Source organism: Ahaetulla prasina, chromosome 2 (genome assembly GCF_028640845.1).
Source record: "Ahaetulla prasina isolate Xishuangbanna chromosome 2, ASM2864084v1, whole genome shotgun sequence".
In the NCBI taxonomy this organism is placed as follows: Eukaryota; Metazoa; Chordata; class Lepidosauria; order Squamata; family Colubridae; genus Ahaetulla; species Ahaetulla prasina.
The window spans coordinates 71,184,964-71,203,012 of record NC_080540.1 but is presented as its reverse complement, the minus strand read 5'-3'; the positions used below and the strand labels follow the sequence as shown (position 1 = coordinate 71,203,012).

Genomic DNA, 18,049 nt, shown 5'->3' with positions numbered 1-18,049 from the left:
TAAGGGATAGATGTATAAGCAAAGGGCAATTGTTGGGAAATATTTAACTTAAAATAAATAAAGCACTTGGAATTCTAGCAAACTGCTGCAATATTTTGGCCCAAGATCAATTCCTGAACAGGTTTAATTGTGCAGTTGCTCAAGAAAAAAATTAAATGCACCGCTGAAGAATGTGGAAGAAAATTTACCACCAATGGTTTCTCCTCAATTATGGCAATAATTGAATAAAGCCCTTAGCTACTCCGTTTTGGTTCCTCTTGACAATAATAGCAGTGCAACAAATCAAGCAGCTAAAGACACATATTTGCTTATAATTCTGATTATAAGATGCTAAGAATCACTTTTTCAATGGAAAGTTAAATGAACCATAAGTGTTCCCTGATATGCTTATCTCACATTGACAAATCAGGTAGAATAATGGATCAGAACACAGTAGCCTGCTTATGTAGAATAATCTGAATTATGAACAATATAAACTTAACATGTTTTGTAACTTAAGCCCCTTTGAACAACCATATCCAAAGCCCAATTATTTTTATTATGACATCAAAGGATATGAATTAAACCAATTTATAGCAGGACTTAGTTCTTTCATATAGAATTGTACATTATTTCCACAAACTAGAACTCTTTATTTTTCCCAAATAATTGTTAATAGTTATCAGCACAATATTTTGTAATATCAATAGATATCTTCAACAGCCAAACATGCTATTTATTTATAAATTACTTCTTCATATGTTCATATATTCTAGTTGTGAATCCAAAATTATTGAGTAATCTATGTTATCTATAATACTAAACATATTCATAACATTTTGTTTTTTATGATGAAACTTGCTCCCTCCCACAAGACCGTATCAAATGAAATTAGTTTTTCCACAGCTAAAAAATGCTTTAAAATAATATGCCACCAAAATTTTGAAATAATTACTGTCTGAAGCATAGGCACAACTATTTTGATTTTGTCACTTATACTTTATACATACGTAACTTGCTCTATTGCTCTGAAATCCATTTCCTTTAAGATAAAGAGTTATTCTAATGCAGAGTTTAAACCTCAGGATAAACAAGATTTACTATTTTACTGTTCTGTAAGCTGCTCTGGGAGCCTTTTTAGTTGAGAAGTAAATGATTTTTTAAAATAATAACAACAACAGCTTGGGCAAGTCCATCATTGTGGTTTTTTTCCTGACATCACTGAAGCTATGAGGTTTCAGTTTGGTAGCCCTTGGATATCATTCTGCTATTATATTATTATTATTATTTTGTTTTTATTTATTCTAGTTCTGTTGGTTTTTGATCCTGCGTTCATTGGCCAGGATTGCAATTATGAGATGAGGAGCTATATAAATCACCTGATGGAATGTAACCCCTGTGGTCCCATCTTGTCCAACAATCTGTTTTCACAGCAATCTACCAACTTCACATTAGTCTTCCAGCAGATGGCATTCAGAGGCAGTAATTATCAAAGCTTATAACCATTGATCTCATAAGTTCCATCAATTTGTGCAACTCCTTTTTGAGCCCAACCAACTTGGTAGCCAGCACTATGCATCTTTTTTTACATCAAAGGGGAAAGGTTCAGGATAAACGTTTTATCCAGCTCTTATCTAGATTAAGAAGGAATTATAGGTTGAGGCTTCTGGCATGAATGCCAGATGTTCTAATGTTGTTGTCATGTTTTTCCTAAATCGAACGAGTGGAAACTAGAGATCTCACATATGAATGCCCATCTGTGTAAAAAGCAAGTTTTTCTGAAAAAACAATAGTACACTGAAAATTTTTACTAAAACACTGTCTTTTTATTTTGCAGCAAGTAAGGACACTGTCCATTTCTCTTTCAAAATTTGATTTCATGTTAGTGTATGCATCATACTTAACTAGCACTGGAGCAAGGAAACGACTCTCTGGTAAAGTTTTCCAGAACTGCTATCAAACAGATTGTGTGTGCCTTGATGGACAAAATGGAAGGCTCCATATAAGACACCTTCAATAGTGCCACAACTGAAAGTCTTGTATATTAAGTGGGTCCTTAAGGGCTTGGGTTATTGATGCAGTTTGGATGCTTTTTAAAATTTGTTACATTCTCTGAACTTTTAGAAAGGGACAACATAACATAAATAACATCATGTAGCAATTTATACTTGCCTATTCAGCTATACATTCCACTGAGCTTTAACTGTGTTAAATTCTGTGCTGTGTCCATCTTCACTACTGGTTTAGTTTAGGTTGACTGCATTATTCTATGACTTAAAAATAAAAATATGAACATAGGCAGTTAATGAAGAAAAACAAACCATTACCCTTTCCAACAAAACCCATTATCCTTTCACCCTGCCAACAAAAGTGTGTATAGTCAAGGCTATGGTTTTCCCAGTTGCAATGTATGGCTGTGAAAGTTGGACCATAAGAAAGGCTGAGTGCCAAAGAATTGAGGCCTTTGAACTCTGGGGCTGGAGAAGACTCCTGCGAGTCCCTTGGACTGCCAGGCGAACAAACAAGTCAGTCCTAGAGGAGATCAACCCTGACTGCTCTTTAGAAGGCCAGATCCTGAAGATGAAACTCAAATACTTTGGCCACCTAATGAGAAGGAAGAACTCACTGGAGAAGAGCCTAACGCAGAGAAAGATTGAGGGCAAAAGAAGAAAAGAACGACAGAGAACAAGGTGGCTGGATGGAGTCACTGAAGTAGTAGGCATGAGTTTAAATGGACTCCAGAGGATGGTAGAGGACAGGAAGGCCTGGAGGAACGTTGTCCATAGGGTCGCGAGGGGTCGGACACGACTTCGCAACTAACAACAACAATCCTTTCCGAGATCATCCCACCGTTTAAAAGTAAGCCAACCGCTATATTCGCCCAATATTCTTATGCGCATGCTCAGTAAAGCTGGCGACGCCTTCTTATTCCCCCAAGTCAGAGGCTCGATTGCATTTTTTTTTCATCAGGCCATATCCTTGCGCCCACGGCAGCGGAAGCTTCTGCCCTAATTAAAGATGGCTAGGTAAGGAAGTCCCACCCCCTTATTCCTTGCACTATTATCGTGGGTTGGTGACTTCCACTTGCCCGATGGCGGAAGGTGGAACTTCCTGTTCTGACCCGGGCGCCAGCTTAGTGTGTGTCGAAAACTACGGAGCGGTTGACTGGTGAATGACGATCCGAGTATCGGAAAAGGTGCTCTCATTGCTATTTGGGTTTGTGGGCGGGCATAGAGGAAGGCGATAAAAGCCGCGCTTGTAGCCGAGGTGAAGAGGAAGGAGAAGAAGAAGAGGAGAACGAGCCGGAGGAAGCCCGCCCGGAAACCGTAAGGAAGGTGCCATTGGCCAGAGGATGGAAGCGGAGAAGATGGATGAGAATGAATGGCGATATCACGGGGAGGGCAACAAGAGCCTCGTCGTCTCCCACAGACAGGTAACGGCGCCGAGGGAGGGGGGGGGAGCCCGCGCGCTGCCCGCCAATTCGCCTCGCGCATGTCTCGGGGCGACGGCCAACGGCTCTCTGGTCTCCGGTAGCGCTCCGCCCCTCCTCCCTGCCCCCCCCGGTCTCCCCATAGTTCCGTCTGTGCTCCGGCCGGCGGCGCCACAGTCACGCTAGTGGACCGGGAGGAGGCAGTCCTGTCAGTCCCGGCCGATTCCGGTTCTTCCTGAGGGGATCTCCGCTCCCGCCTCTCCTCCCGGCCCACTAGCGTGACTGTGGGATCATCATGCCAGAGAAAGCTTCCCTCCTGCGCCCCTCAGAGTGGTCGAGCGCCGTTTCCGCTGCTTCCCCCTGTTCCTCGCCCCTCACTTGGTTTGGTGGGAAGTCGCCAGAAAAGCTCTGGCCGCCCGGCGCTCGCATTCTTCGAACTGATTTTTTGCCTCTTTCCGCACTCTTGCAAAGTGCAGTTTTTTTCGGGGTTGGGGATTGGGGTTGAAATAATTCAGTTCTACTTTTCCTAGAAGAATGCAGAATTGAAGCGAGATTTGAAAACGGGAGGCAAACTGTCATCGGTTTGGGAAAAACGTGCCTTGGGTCTCCTTGATACCCAGAGGAACGGCAATAGAGTAGAATAGAATAACACAATTGGAAGGGATCTTGTAGATCATCTGGTAACCTTGGTCCCTTTAAGACTTGTGGACTTCAACTCCCAGAGTTCCTCAGCCAGCTTTGCTTTGCTGGCTTTGCTGGCTGAGGGACTCTGGGAGTTGAAGTCCACAAGTCTTAAAGGGACCAAGGTTCGAGACCCCTGATCTAGTGCAACCCCCACCCCCAAAGCAGGAGACCCTACACCATTTCTTGACAGATGGCAGTCTAGTCTCTTCTTGAAAGCTTCCAGTGATGAAGCTCCCACAACTTCTGGAGGCAAGCGATAATCCTGATCCAGATTAAAACATTTCACCTCGGCACAATGTCTGGAAAGTGAAGTTGTTATAGTCCATCATAAATCCAGAGTCCTTAATAATTCTTACCGGAATTCTTCCTGGAAAAACTCCTAAAGTAGGTGTAGAAATACTAGGCTGAAAGCAAGTCCTTCAAAGCTGAATGCAAAGTGCCTGAGTCATACTTTTGAAGCAACTGCATTTGACATCACAAGCTAAATATGTAGGGAAGCAAGCTGCTGTGATGTCCTAGGAGAGGGATAACGCTATTCAACTGATCTCTTATGTTTTGGTCAAAGTTCCTCTATCCAAAAATACTTTTTATTGAAAAGTCAAATAATGCATAGGCCCCTGTTGGAAGCTTCTGAGACCTGCCATGTCAGATTTCATTCTTTGGCACCTTCTCCTTTTTCCTTTTAAGAAGTAATCTACTGTAGAGGTTAATGTCTTGGGCTTAAACAGCATTTTGCATTTTGTCAAACTACAAAGAATGCTGCATGACTTTTGACACATGATTACATCTCAGCTTAAGAGGTAAACTATTTCTTAAATGAGGAGTTAGCCAATAAATAATACGCATTAAAGGATTCCTGGCATTCTTATAATTGTTTCTTTTTTTCAAAGACCTTCTTGAAACAAATATGGGACAAACATGTACAATGTGGCTTTTGGAATTCTTTCCAGTCCTGTTATCAGCAATCATTTGTAGTTCATTCCCTGTTACAATGTCTCTCTATGCTCCCCTCATGTTGTATCTGTGTGGGATGAGTGCATTGGGAAATGGGGCAGGCTGCATATACTCTGCTCATGTGTCTGGGAAGGAGGGAAGGGCTTAGAATAACAAAGTCACCAATTTTTGGAGCCATTGCCCAATGCCCTCTTCCAGAGGCTTACACTGAGGGAACTGTCTTTTTTTTTCTCTGTAGAAAAGATTGGCCCAATTTTTGAACCTGATCTTTGGGTTCTATTCTCTTTAGTTTTTGGAGGTTATTTTGTGGATGAACTGATAGGAGATTTTCCATGTATAAATTTTCTTTCAAACATTCTTTTGGGTTAGAAAGAATAAAAATGTGTTATTTTATGATAACTACTTTCTCACTGAAAATCACATTACAATGTTCTAATTTCTTTGCCATGTTTTTGGGAGGAGCAAGATAAAACATACTTGATAGAGCTCAACATTGCATCCAATTGTGATTTGTAAAGCCATAGTTCATTTTGTTTCATGAACAAGTAGATGGCAAGCCATCATTAGTGAAATTATTGTGGTTAAAACATAGTTTGAGTAATTTGGCTTGCTCTTGTTTGAAAGCATGCCATGATTTGTGAAGCTGCATCCCCAGAAGTGGGTATTTGTAATAGTTCCTTGAAACTCTTTACATGGATTGGGAAGGAAATGATATAAACAGTGTTTACCTACTGTATACATTATGAAGATGCATCATGATAACTAAGATTAATGTTAATGATCAACTAATAGCCAGCATTTAATTTTGGTTATTTTTCTAGTCACAATATAATTTGTTTATACATTAATGGGCTTCTGTAGAGTAATGGAAAATAATTATACCCAGGGACATGTATTTTACAAAGTAATTTGTATCCATTGACATTGGTCCCAATAGCAAAAGAATAGAATAAAACAAAACCTGAGAGTGTGTAGAGTTTGCATTTTATGCTCTAAATGCCTTAAGCTGATTCTGTTCTTCATAATAGAGGTTGAACATGCATATTGGAGAGTTCAGAGCAGGTTCTACTGCTTTTTTTCTCCATTTATTAACCTGACAAATGCCATTTCCTACCAAGAGTATATTTAATTATAGTAGACATCCAATGACCTGTTGGATCATCGTGTCAGAGATATTCCCTTTCTCAGAGGGAAACTGAATGACCACAGAATGGACAAAAAAGCAATGGGAGAAGGAATGACTTCCAACTTCCTGCAGGTTTCTTCATTGATTTTCCTTCTGGGAACCTGACAGGGAGTGTGGGAACTGACAATCACACAACTGTAGCTGACTGTAACATTGCTGAAATGGTCACACTTTTGCCAGGTTTCAATCCTAATGGGATTAATTAATTCACTTGAAGTTCAGAATAAGGATTGTCCCTAGGCACAGCTTACTTATTTTGAACTCTGATTTAGTCACTTGCTGACTGAAACAAGTCATGTTCTGATGGTTTTTAGCCTCGTATCATCTGAGAGCTGCATGCTGGATAAAATTTATTTTCCTATATTCAATCTAAAAGAAAAGGATTTATTTTAATCACTTTTATTTTAACTGATAGCAGCCTATAGTTCAAATTACCAAATCATATTAATTTTACACTGTTTTTTTACATCCTAGCATTGCATAGTACTACGCTTCTTGAAATTCCCTCCAAACCGAAATAAGGTGAGTCAGTTCAATGTTATTTCTTACTGTTTTGCTAAAGAGAGATGCTATTTATTTCACACTGTATACAAAGTAGGAGAGTTGTGTGCAACTGCACTGTATATTACTTATCATTTGTTTTCTGACTTTCTAGTTAAAAACATCATAAAATATGAAACTTGATTAAAATGTGAGCTGAAATCTAAGGATATCAACATTAGGTTAATCTTTTTAACCAATTAATAAATTATATTCTTTGGTTAGTAAATTAACATATACAGAATGAAATATAACAATACAATACAATATTAAAGTATATTGTGATAATCCTTAACAAAAATCACATAAACACTTGAAATATAGCTTCCATGTTTCTAGAAATATTATTTCACAGTAATTGGTTCAAATGGTTTCACCAAAAGAACCATTTTTAAATCATTGATATCTATCTTAACTTATTAGGAAAAGCCCATCTGTATAATCTATAAAAACAATAATTGATTGTCGTTTCAAAGTCTTATATATCTTTACTTCTAATGAACCAACAAAAATTTATAATTTGTAATTAAGCCCAATTCTGCTTTATAAATGTATTTGGTCACAGTGTGAATAATAATAATAATAATAATAATAATAATAATAATAATAATAATAATAATAATAATAATAATAATAATAATACCACGTAGTGACGTTGACAGGCTATATTTGCCCAAAAAGGTAGGCAGCAGAGGACTTTTTCAAGTGAAGCAGACAGTCGAAGAAGAGAAACATGGTCTGGCAGATTATGTGAAAGACAGTGTTGAACCAGCTTTGATGGAAGTCAACAAGAGGAAGCTGCTAAAAGTACAGCAAACCAAGTATCAATATAGGAAAACAGTGATGCAAGCTCGAGCTGACAGCTGGTGTAACAAAGCACTCCATGGACAGTTCCTTGAAAAGATCCAAGGAAAAGTAAATAAGGAAAAGACCTGGTTATGGCTGACCACAGAACATTGAAGAAAGAAACAGAGGGCCTGATTCTTGCGGCCCAAGAACAAGCCATTAGAACAAATGTAATCAAAGCCAGAATAGAAAAATCTGCTGATGATCCCAAATGCAGACTCTGCAAAGAAGCGAATGAAACCATTGATCACATACTGAGCTGTTGTAAGACAATAGCTCAGACCGACTACAAACAACATCACAACACAGTTGCTCAGATGGTCCACTGGAACTTGTGTCACAACTACCATCTGCCTGTAGCAAAGAACTGGTGGGATCATAAGCCTGAAAAAGTGATTGAAAATGAGCATGCAAAACTACTGTGGGATTTCTGAATACAGACTGATAAAGTTTTGGAACACAATACTCTGGATATCACGATTGTGGAAAAGAAAAACGTGTAGATAGTTGACATTGCTATACCTGGTGACAGCAGAATCAATGAGAAACAACTTGAAAAAGTCACCAGATATCAAGATTTGAGAATTGAATTGCAGAGACTCTGGCATAAACCAGTGCAGGTGGTTCCAGTGGTACTCAGCACACTGGGAGCTATGCCTAAAGACCTAGGCAAGCACTTAAAAATGATTAGTGCTGACAAGATCACCATTGGTCAGCTGCAGAAGCCCACCTTACTGGGATCGGCTCGCATAATTCGCCAATACATCACGCAGTCCTAAATGCTTGGGAAGTGTTCGACTAGTGAACTCTGATACGAAATCCAGCATAGTTATCTCGTTTGTTGTGTATACTGTCATAATAATAATATCTCTGCATTGACAAAATTTCCATCCATCAATTTCAAAAGGCCATTCTGTGTGGATCTGCCTCTATACTATGCCAATAAATTATGACATACCAGATTTGATGCATATCAAGGCCAACACCAGCTAAAGAACTGGCAGCTGTGCTTTCACATTTTGTGTATATAATAAATAATAGTAATATAATAATAATAACAATATGATTTTGAAAAACTATAAGAGAAGGAAGACCAACTTGACTGTAGTTTGAATTATTACAAGAAGGCATTCAACTCCCTGCCACATGACTGGATAGTCAAGTGCCTCAAAATAACAGGAATCAGTAGAAACAAACTTTGTGCAAAGATCAATGCCAGACACATTTACTGGTCAATGGTGATAGAGCAGGACATCCTCCAGGCTCAAGCACACTGAAATCAAGAACAAGTGAATATACCAGAAGAGCGAAGATTATAGAATTCATTGGTGGAAATGCCATCAAGGTGATTAGCACCTGGACAATTCCAGTCATTAGATATCCAGTTGGAATGATGCATTAAACTCAAGCTGAAGTAGAAGCTCTGGATAGGAAGACCAGAAAAATAATGACAATGAATCATGTCCTTCATCCATGCAAAGACATTGACAGACTCTATTTATCATGGAGCATAAGTGGGAGTGGAATGTTTCAAGTACACCAGACAGTTAAAGAAGAAAAAAGGACATCGGAAGGACAATGAACAAGATGCATTGAACATATTATACCGTGAAGGCTTACTGAATACCAGAGAGTCTAAATTAACATATAAGAAAGAACAAATGAAGAAGAGAAAAACATCTATGACAAGGCAAAGTATTACATGGAGTGTGTTAAATAACTAGTAGGCAAAGCAGATAATATCAATAAAGAAGAGTTGCAATTCAGGGTTGAAATGATGAGTTAGGTCAGATAACAAGATCTGGCAATGGCTAAGAGCACAAAAGTTGAGGAAAGAGACAGAGGTGCTAATTCTCAGTGCAGAAAATCAAACATTAAAAACATGCATATATAGCCAGAATTGGAAAGACAACAGACAGCAAATGTTGCCTCTGTAACAATTTTCTAATCTAATTTTCTGAGATTGTGAATTTGGGGTTTTCATGAGTTGTAAGCCATAATCATCAAAATTATGACAAATCAAGGCTTGAACTATCTCACTTTGCAGATAATGAGTCTGTCTCATATATTAGTTTCACCTTTTAAGTTGCATTACTGAAATAAATGAACTTTTGCACGATATTCTAATTTTTCGAATTTCACCTGTAGTTAGCTGCTGCAAGAAGATTGCATAGACTGATTACGAACAACAGCATTCTCTATTGATGGATTGGTAGAAATGTTTCTGATTCAACTGAAATTGGAGATTCTGCCTGTAATGTGCAATTCAAGCTTTGCAACCACTGATTTTCTTGGCTATGGCTATTATTTGCTTCTTTTTAGTATTTCCAGTGCTTTTTTGATCTTGTCTCTACATCAGGCCAGGCATATTCCCTGGGCCACATCTGGCTTGCGGCATTGGTATCAACATTGGAGGACAGGGTTGTTAGCAGCATTGGAGGGAGGGGTGGTGATGCAGTATCAGTGAGAGGTAGCAGGGCATCATCGTCCCTCCACAACAGTTCCAGTTTCTCATGTGGCTCCTTGGGAAAATTAATTCTGCTCTAGGTCATATTTCTTGATTAGGTATCAGTTTTGTTCTTCGGTTTCTTTTCTTCAATCTGTTTTAACTTGCTTGCATCTGATCTTACCTCATTTTGATCTTATTTTCCAACCCAACTTTCCATTTTGCTGATGCATTTGGTTTATTTCTTGTGGATCATCCAAGATCTTCAGTTATAATTGCAAATGTGCTGTGTATCAGTTGTTTTGTTCCTTGAAATGAGTTGTTGCTTATCTTTGATATTACAATATTGGCATCATTTATACTTGTGTAGGGAGAGTCACCTTGGTGTAGTGGTTAAGAGATCAGGATAGAAACCAGAAGGCTTTTGAGTTCTTGTCTCACCTTAGGCATAAAGCCAGATGGGTGACCTTGAACAAGTCACTTTCTCTCAGGAAGGAGGAAAAAACTTGCCAAGCAAACTGCATGGACTTATTCAGGCAGTCTCTGAGAATCAGACATGATTGAATTGAAGGGAAAAAAACCTTTGGCTAGCTGTTGTTTGTAACAAGCTTCAAAAGAATTATTTATTTTCAGTCTTTGTATATTTGCAACAGGTAAGCAACTTTTCTTCCAATAGTCCTGCGGTTGTTGACCTTGGTTGTTCAGCCCCCAGTCCTGAGTCCTGTAACCCACTTATCATCAGACTGCAGGAACTCCAACGCTTAGTGTTGTTAGTGCCTTGTTGATCTAGGCAATGACTGATCTGGTTGACAAAATCACCATCAGTCTATTGCAAAAGCAGCTTTAGTTGGAACAGCTTATATCTTATGACAATACCTATAATATTATTAATCAGCAATGTCTGCCTAATCCTGTTCCTTGGGAGGAACTTGATAGTTAGACAAAAATGTTAAATCCACCATAAATATCTGGCTTCACCAACCATAATGATAAAATATCTACTTCCAGACTCCCAGAGACTCTGGGTAGTTTATTAATTGTTTGAAAACCTATTAAATTAAGAAAATAACACAAAACAAAAACGATGGCAGAAAGAACAAACCCAGATGGGAACAAAGAAAAAGAAGATAAGAGAGCGTCAATGACACTAAGCAAGGTTCTGGGCAAAGAACCAGGTCAGACTCTTGATTAAACATAATCAAATAGACTAAAAAATATTGAATACTAAAAATGCAAATGTTCAAGTTCACGTATATTTCCATTATGTTTTTGCATATAATGGCATACTCAAGATTTTTTTTTAAATTTTATTAAATTTTTATACCGCCCTTCTCCCGAAGGACTCAGGGCGGTGTACAGCCGGAATAAAATACAAAATATATACAATTAAAAGAAATTAAAATAAACTATTACTAAACGGCCGGTAATTTAAAAGATTTAAAAATTTAAAATATTACTAAAACCCCAATTTAAAATCAACTATTTATGCCAGTCCTGCTTGAATGAATAAATATGTTTTTAGCTCACGACGAAAGGTCCGAAGATCAGGCACTTGACGTAAGCCAGGGGGGAGTTCGTTCCAGAGCGTCGGTGCTCCCACAGAGAAGGCCCTACTCCTGGGGGCCGCCAGCCGACATTGTTTGGCGGACGGCACCCTGAGAAGGCCCTCTCTGTGGGAGCATACGGGTCGATGGGAGGCATAAGGTAACAGCAGGCGGTCTCGTAAGTACCCGGGTCCTAAGCCATGGAGCGCTTTAAAGATGGTAACCAGGATCTTGAAGCGCACCCGAAAGCCTACAGGAAGCCATTGCAGACTACGGAGCAGTGGTGTTACATGGGAGCCACGAACGGCTCCCATTACCACTCGCGCAGCTGCATTCTGGACTAACTGCAGCCTCTGGGTGCACCTCAAGGGCAGCCCCATGTAGAGAGCATTGCAATAATTTAGTTTTCTCTCTTATAGATTATGCCCAATATATACAAATTCTTACTAGAGGAGTGTAAATAATTATTTCTTGAACAGTTATAAAAAGCCTCCACGATTTCCTTTGAATTCTTAGCTATATATTAAATATATTGCAATTATAGTTGCAATTATGTTGTAAGAAAGAAATGACTAAGATATGCAGGTAAGCAACATAACAATCCTAAAACTTAGGATGATTGCTAAGCACTTGAATTTTTAACATGAGAACAGTGCAACAAATAGAAACTATAGAAAGAAGAAGAGAGGAAAAAATAATCCATTGAGAATCTTGCTTACTTGAGGTTGGATTTTGCCCTCTATAAAGGGACTCATGGGCAAGGAAGAAATGAGATGGCTACAGTTTACCAATCTAGAATCCTGTTTAATTGCTCTATTTCAAAGTTCACCCGCTTATATATTTGGTTCTTCGTGCATGTTCCATTTATAAAACCAATAATAAAGTTCAAAAGGGACATTTAATTTTATCATTTTATGTTAAGATTCTAAAATAAAATAAAGTTAGTATTTGTTCAGGCCAGTATTGAAAAAAGAAATTGTCTTGAGGACAGTTCAAAAAGAAAAAAGAGTTTCCTAGATCCTGTCTGTACAGTACTGGGTTAAATGCAAGTGGCGAAATGCTCTTAGTTTTCCCATCCAGATATCCATGGCAATGACATCTTAAGAAACCAAGGTATTTTAGATTTTGTTCCTGTACTAATTTCTCTTTCGGGTTTCATTCATGCTAATTTAAATCTTTAAATTGATTAAATGAAATTCAATTTAATTTAATTAAATTAAATTCAAAAACTCAAAAAATAATTAGCACCTTATTTTGTAGGTAAAGGACTTAATTTGACCTTAATTTCTAAAAATCATATGGAAGACCATATTTCAAATTTGTGCTTATTTTGCTATTTTTTTGATAGGAGATCTTCTGTGGCCTGAAGCGCTACAGGTACTAGATTTATCTAAGCACGCAGTTGCCTTGGACAAACTGTAACTTTCCAGAAGAGGTGGATTGACAGTGTTTTCAGTGAAACGCTGAGTACTGATGAATGTACTATTTGTCTTGGTGGATGCTATTGTCTCTGTAGGCATGGATTGGTACAAATATGAGGCTGACTTTCCTCTTACAATCATTTCGGAAAAGAACAGCCTCTCTGTTTCTAATGTTAATTACTGCTGCCCTTACTGTGCTAATTGCAAGTGTTTTGTTAAAGGGTATCCTACCAGATTATAAATATAGTTTGGAATGGAGATATTTTTAAATGTGATTTAAGCTGATAGAAGCAGTATAAAGCTCCCAATGTTGAAACATCTTTAAAAAGCGCAGAACGAATATTCTTTTTGGAGTACTGACAATATTGAGTAATAAAAATTACTGTATTTTTATTTTTGTTCAGTTTATTTGTCAGTTCAGCATAATGATGATGATCCTTTTGATTAAGATTTAGTGGATTTTGAGTTCTTGCTGAATCCTTAGTCTAACCTCTTAAATAAAATGAAGCAATTATTTTTTCATCGACACACAAAAGCCTGCTAGTATGTCATTGACTTCTGTCCATAAAACCAAAACATATATTTATATTTTGAAGGTTTACAAAATATGAAGCTTTCTTATAAAGCCTGTATAAAATCTTTAGTTATGTAATACATTTTACATTCATTTAATTAGTCATTTTAGTAAAGTTGCCTAAGGTAGATTCTGTAAGTATTATTCTATTTAAGTAAAATCTCTTTTGGGTTGACTTTCTTGTGATTTCATGCACATATCCATGCTGCTTTTTTGGAAGCAAAATGAAAGTGGTTAGCATTGCCTTCATTTGTGAAAAATTTCCGCAATTTCTTCAACCTGGTATTCCCTTGAAATCTTCCCTTAAAATACTACAGTAATTAGGGCCAGTCACACTTGATTTCTGAGTCCAGGCGAGCCTACTGAGGTGTTGCATCTTCTGAGACATTATTTCATGTACTGCTTGCTTAAGTAGCCAATTAAACACCTTCTCTGTCAAGTAAATACAGCATTTTCACTCTGTGAGGATTGCCCTTTCAGAGGAACTGCTTTATTTTTGTTTCTTGTATTGCATTATCCTTTTGCTATACTACCTACCATGCTACTCTTATACTAGAGACAAATTTTGTTCACCTTGACTCTTATGTCTTGATCTATTTCAGAATGTCTGAGTTTCCATAATTCTGCAGAAGTAAGGCCTGATAGATGAAGCGTTTGTCTTTATAAGATGAATAGCTGTTATTTTGCTAAAGAATAAAGTACTAAAGAATAAAGTACTGTAGATAAAAAAATTTTATAGGAAAGGATTTCTGGAGTCAGAAGCTAGTTTCTAACTTTTATATCAATATATCTGATAAAGAGATGAATTCAATATTTAGGCAGAAATAGACATTTAATGTAATTGTATTTGGAATCAAATCATTTAAAACGTTCCATTTAAGGATTGAGCCATACACAGAACAGGCAGTTTTGGGCAATCAAAGACCGGGAAGAAACATCTGTTTCCTATGGACATGGTCATAGAACATATGTGTTCCAGGCACTGGTATTCTGAAATAAGGACGATAAGAGAAAAAGATATTAGAGTTTGTATACAGTATGGAATAACTAGGTGGACAAAAGAAAGACATGGGAAAATAGAGGGAAGACTGAATGGGTGAGTGGGATGGGTAGATGAAGCAGTAGTGGGTGTGCCAGCAGTGTATAAATAAGGAGAGGCAAAAGAAAGGAAGATATGGAAATACCAAGTATGAAGTGGAGAGCCGGATGGATATGGTGCATTTGAGTCCAAGTACATCAGTGGCAACAGTGATGTACAGCAAAGAGAAAGGAGGAAGTAGAAAAATTGAACGAGGGGCAGTTGCAGAAGCCTACCTTGCAGAGGAAGTGATGGTGAGATGCAGCAGCTTTTCCTTCTCTCTTGGTAACTGTCTGCTGGATTTGCCTTGGCCAACAATGCAAATGTTCCAGGTTCTACTTCAGCTGGACAGTGACCTCACTAGGAATGGTCCAGCTGGACCACCTAGCCATAGTGTCCCATGCATGGAACAAAACATATTCTTTGTTTAATATATTTCTAATTTAGAGCTGATATTACTGAGATGTTAAAGACATCTTCAGGAATTAATTTAAAAGGATTTAAAGAATGCTGACCTAAGAATATACGTTGTTAGCTTTTTAAAAATGCATAAGAGAAGCTGCTGATTTAGTTTCCGTTTTCAATAAAATTTAACTAATATTTTTACATTTTAGTTTTTGTCATTTCTTTTTCATTTCTTCTATGAATCAGTTATATCTTTGTTTCCTTTGGTTGCCATTATTACCAAATTGCTACACATATACATTTTTTAAGGATTTATAAGTTGTACACCCAGTTTATCAGAAAATGGTCTCTCTTGCACTGAATTATTTGATAGGCAAATAGTAATTGCAGTGTGTTGATTATGTGCATCTAAAATATGTATGTTATAGAGAAATACAATTTGAGAGAAAACTAGTCTTAGTGGTGATGTTAGCTAAAGGTGTGAATGATATTAAAAGTAAATATTTTCCCCTTTGCTGATAAGGAAAGGCAGCGTGATATAAATTTGTATTTGGTTTGACAATTAATACAAGGAGTTGTATTCCCTGTATATTTTAAATTAACAATTATTTGATCCAGAATAGTTTGAATTTCTACCAGTTATTAATGTATATTTTATTTCACTAATTATTTATGCTTACTTTTTTAGACACCAGAAGAAATCTCTCATCATCTTCAGAACATAGTGTATTTTGGCAAACACATCATGAAGCACTTTTTTGGGGAGAAATATGTTCATCATGGGGTAATTATTATTTTATAATTCTTTTTAAATAAGCAGATTTTTTTTCTTGCAATGTTTTATAGCCTCAGGTAGTTGATTTTGACACAAAGAAAAAGTATGTAGTTTAACTTGTATTCAGATCACATATATAGAAGATAGAGCAGTGGCCAAAACTTTTGTTGTATACATTCAGAATAGTTGCCCTAAGTTTCACATAGAAGCAAGAAGAAGAGCACTTGAATGTGGCTTTCCATGATTCTGCCATTGATCATTTACAGTTACCCCTTTTTTTAAGGAATGCGGTAGAAATTGTACGTGATAAACTTTTTAAAAATATTGAGATTGTGAGTCATGAAAGGATTAGGTGAAAACATTTGTGAATAAAAATATTACCTGTATCCTACTTCCACATGAAAAGGTGTAACATGTAAATTGAGTATTAATCAAATATAAATTAAAACATTCTCAGTCGTGTAATTGATAAGAACAGAATTCAAAGGACAAGAATGCAGGCTTACCTTATATATTTCCCTCATTATCTTAATATTTATTTATATTGTACTTTTTACCGAGACATGCATTTAAAGCTACTAACACAATAGAAGTAAAATAAAAAACCTATAGAATTAAAGCAAATGTTTTTAGAACATTAAAATGTAGGATACATTTTTGTATACATAAATGCACATAAAATGTAGGAACATTAAAATGTTCCTGGCTTATGTCCATTCATTCAGTGACTGTTCAAAGTTAAAGTGATGCTGAAAAAAGTGGAGATACGACTGGTCGTATTGCAGCACTCCCATGGCAATGTGATTGCAATCTGGTTGTTTATGTGCCTGGTTCACAACTACACAGCCTGCATCCTCTTCTCATGATTTAAGCATAGCCTGTGCCAGTCCACTTAGGCCCTCCCTCGGTTGTTTTGCAGTATCCGCACGACACTTTCTGTTTAATGACCTGCACCTTTTGGGATTACAAAACTGTTCTGGATTGCCATCACTAATCGCTGCTGTCACATGATGTCACATTTTATTACTACCACTTTGATTAGTTAACCTCCCACGTTTCCTTATCTGTCTTTGACTTGGAGCATGTTTTTCTTTTCACCAGACTAACCTTCATTCTATTTTTCTAATTCATTATTGACATCAGATTGCAAATCAACTCTATCCAACATATAAACATATTCTTGAAGGTATTGTAAAATTGATTTCAATCCTTCTTCCAAAAAGGCTGTTTATTAAATATTATTAAAAAGGAAACAAATACAGAAAATGTATTTAAAGTTCACATTTGCTTAAAAAGGACCGTCCTGTGCCACTGGCAGGAAAGGGAGTAGAATTGGGGGACACCTTCTTTAGTCTTGTCCTTTAATTGGAAAGTTGATTTCGGATGATTCATGCATTTAGTGGTTGCTTGTTCTTGACTGATAAACTTGAGCTAAATGTTTTTCAAATTTTGATTGGTTTTGAAATTGTGACCACATAAATATTTAGTAAAGAGGGATGGGAGATAGATACAATAATATTTAGTATATAAGAAGCATTGGAATCAGGAATTATTGCCAAAGTTAGTAGATATTACTAAGAGTATTATGTAACTCGGGAGTGTCAAACTCAAGGCCCAGGGAGCAATTCCGAGTGGCGGAGTGCTTAGATCTGGCCCGCGGGGCCACCCTGGAAACAGCGAAGGACCGGCCTGTGGTGCCTCTGCCAGCAAAAACGGAACTAGGGAGGAACTAGGGAGGGCTGCCCTTCTGAGCTCCGTTTTCATTAGCAGAGAGTTGCAGAAGGCCATTGCAGCCAAAAACGGAGCTTTGGAGCCCATTTTCGCTGGCAGAGTGCTCCGGCCGCACAGGTGCCCCTGACATGAGTGACGTTGAGCTGGCCACGCCCAACTCAGCCCTTCAGGGTAAAAAAAACCCTGATGCAGACCTCAATGAAATTGAGTTTGACCCTCCTGATATAACTGAAGGAGTTTTTGTATTCCTTTTCTAGGGAGATTTTGGCAAACAGTATTATTCAAAGCTGACTATTGAACTGAATTGAACTGAACACTGAACTTTAAGGCAGTATTCTCCCCTTCTCTCTCACCTTTTCACCCAAGGTTCTTCAAGGCATGTTTACTCAGCAATCATCTTTATTTGAAAATGTTGTCTCCTTGCTGTGCATATATATATAATTATAATTATATAGT

General features: G+C 37.5%; 1 protein-coding gene across 1 annotated transcript in view; it reads left to right on the top strand.

Moving 5' to 3' along the window:
* The first annotated feature begins 3,261 nt into the window (after window positions 1-3,261).
* IPPK (inositol-pentakisphosphate 2-kinase) overlaps window positions 3,262-18,049 on the top strand; it is a 34,711-nt gene continuing 19,923 nt past the window's right edge. The window contains exons 1-3 of the mRNA XM_058171338.1: window positions 3,262-3,412; window positions 6,708-6,755; window positions 15,776-15,871. Of these exons, the coding sequence (XP_058027321.1) occupies window positions 3,332-3,412; window positions 6,708-6,755; window positions 15,776-15,871 (225 nt within the window). The 5' untranslated portion in view covers window positions 3,262-3,331. The remainder of the gene's footprint in view (window positions 3,413-6,707; window positions 6,756-15,775; window positions 15,872-18,049) is intronic.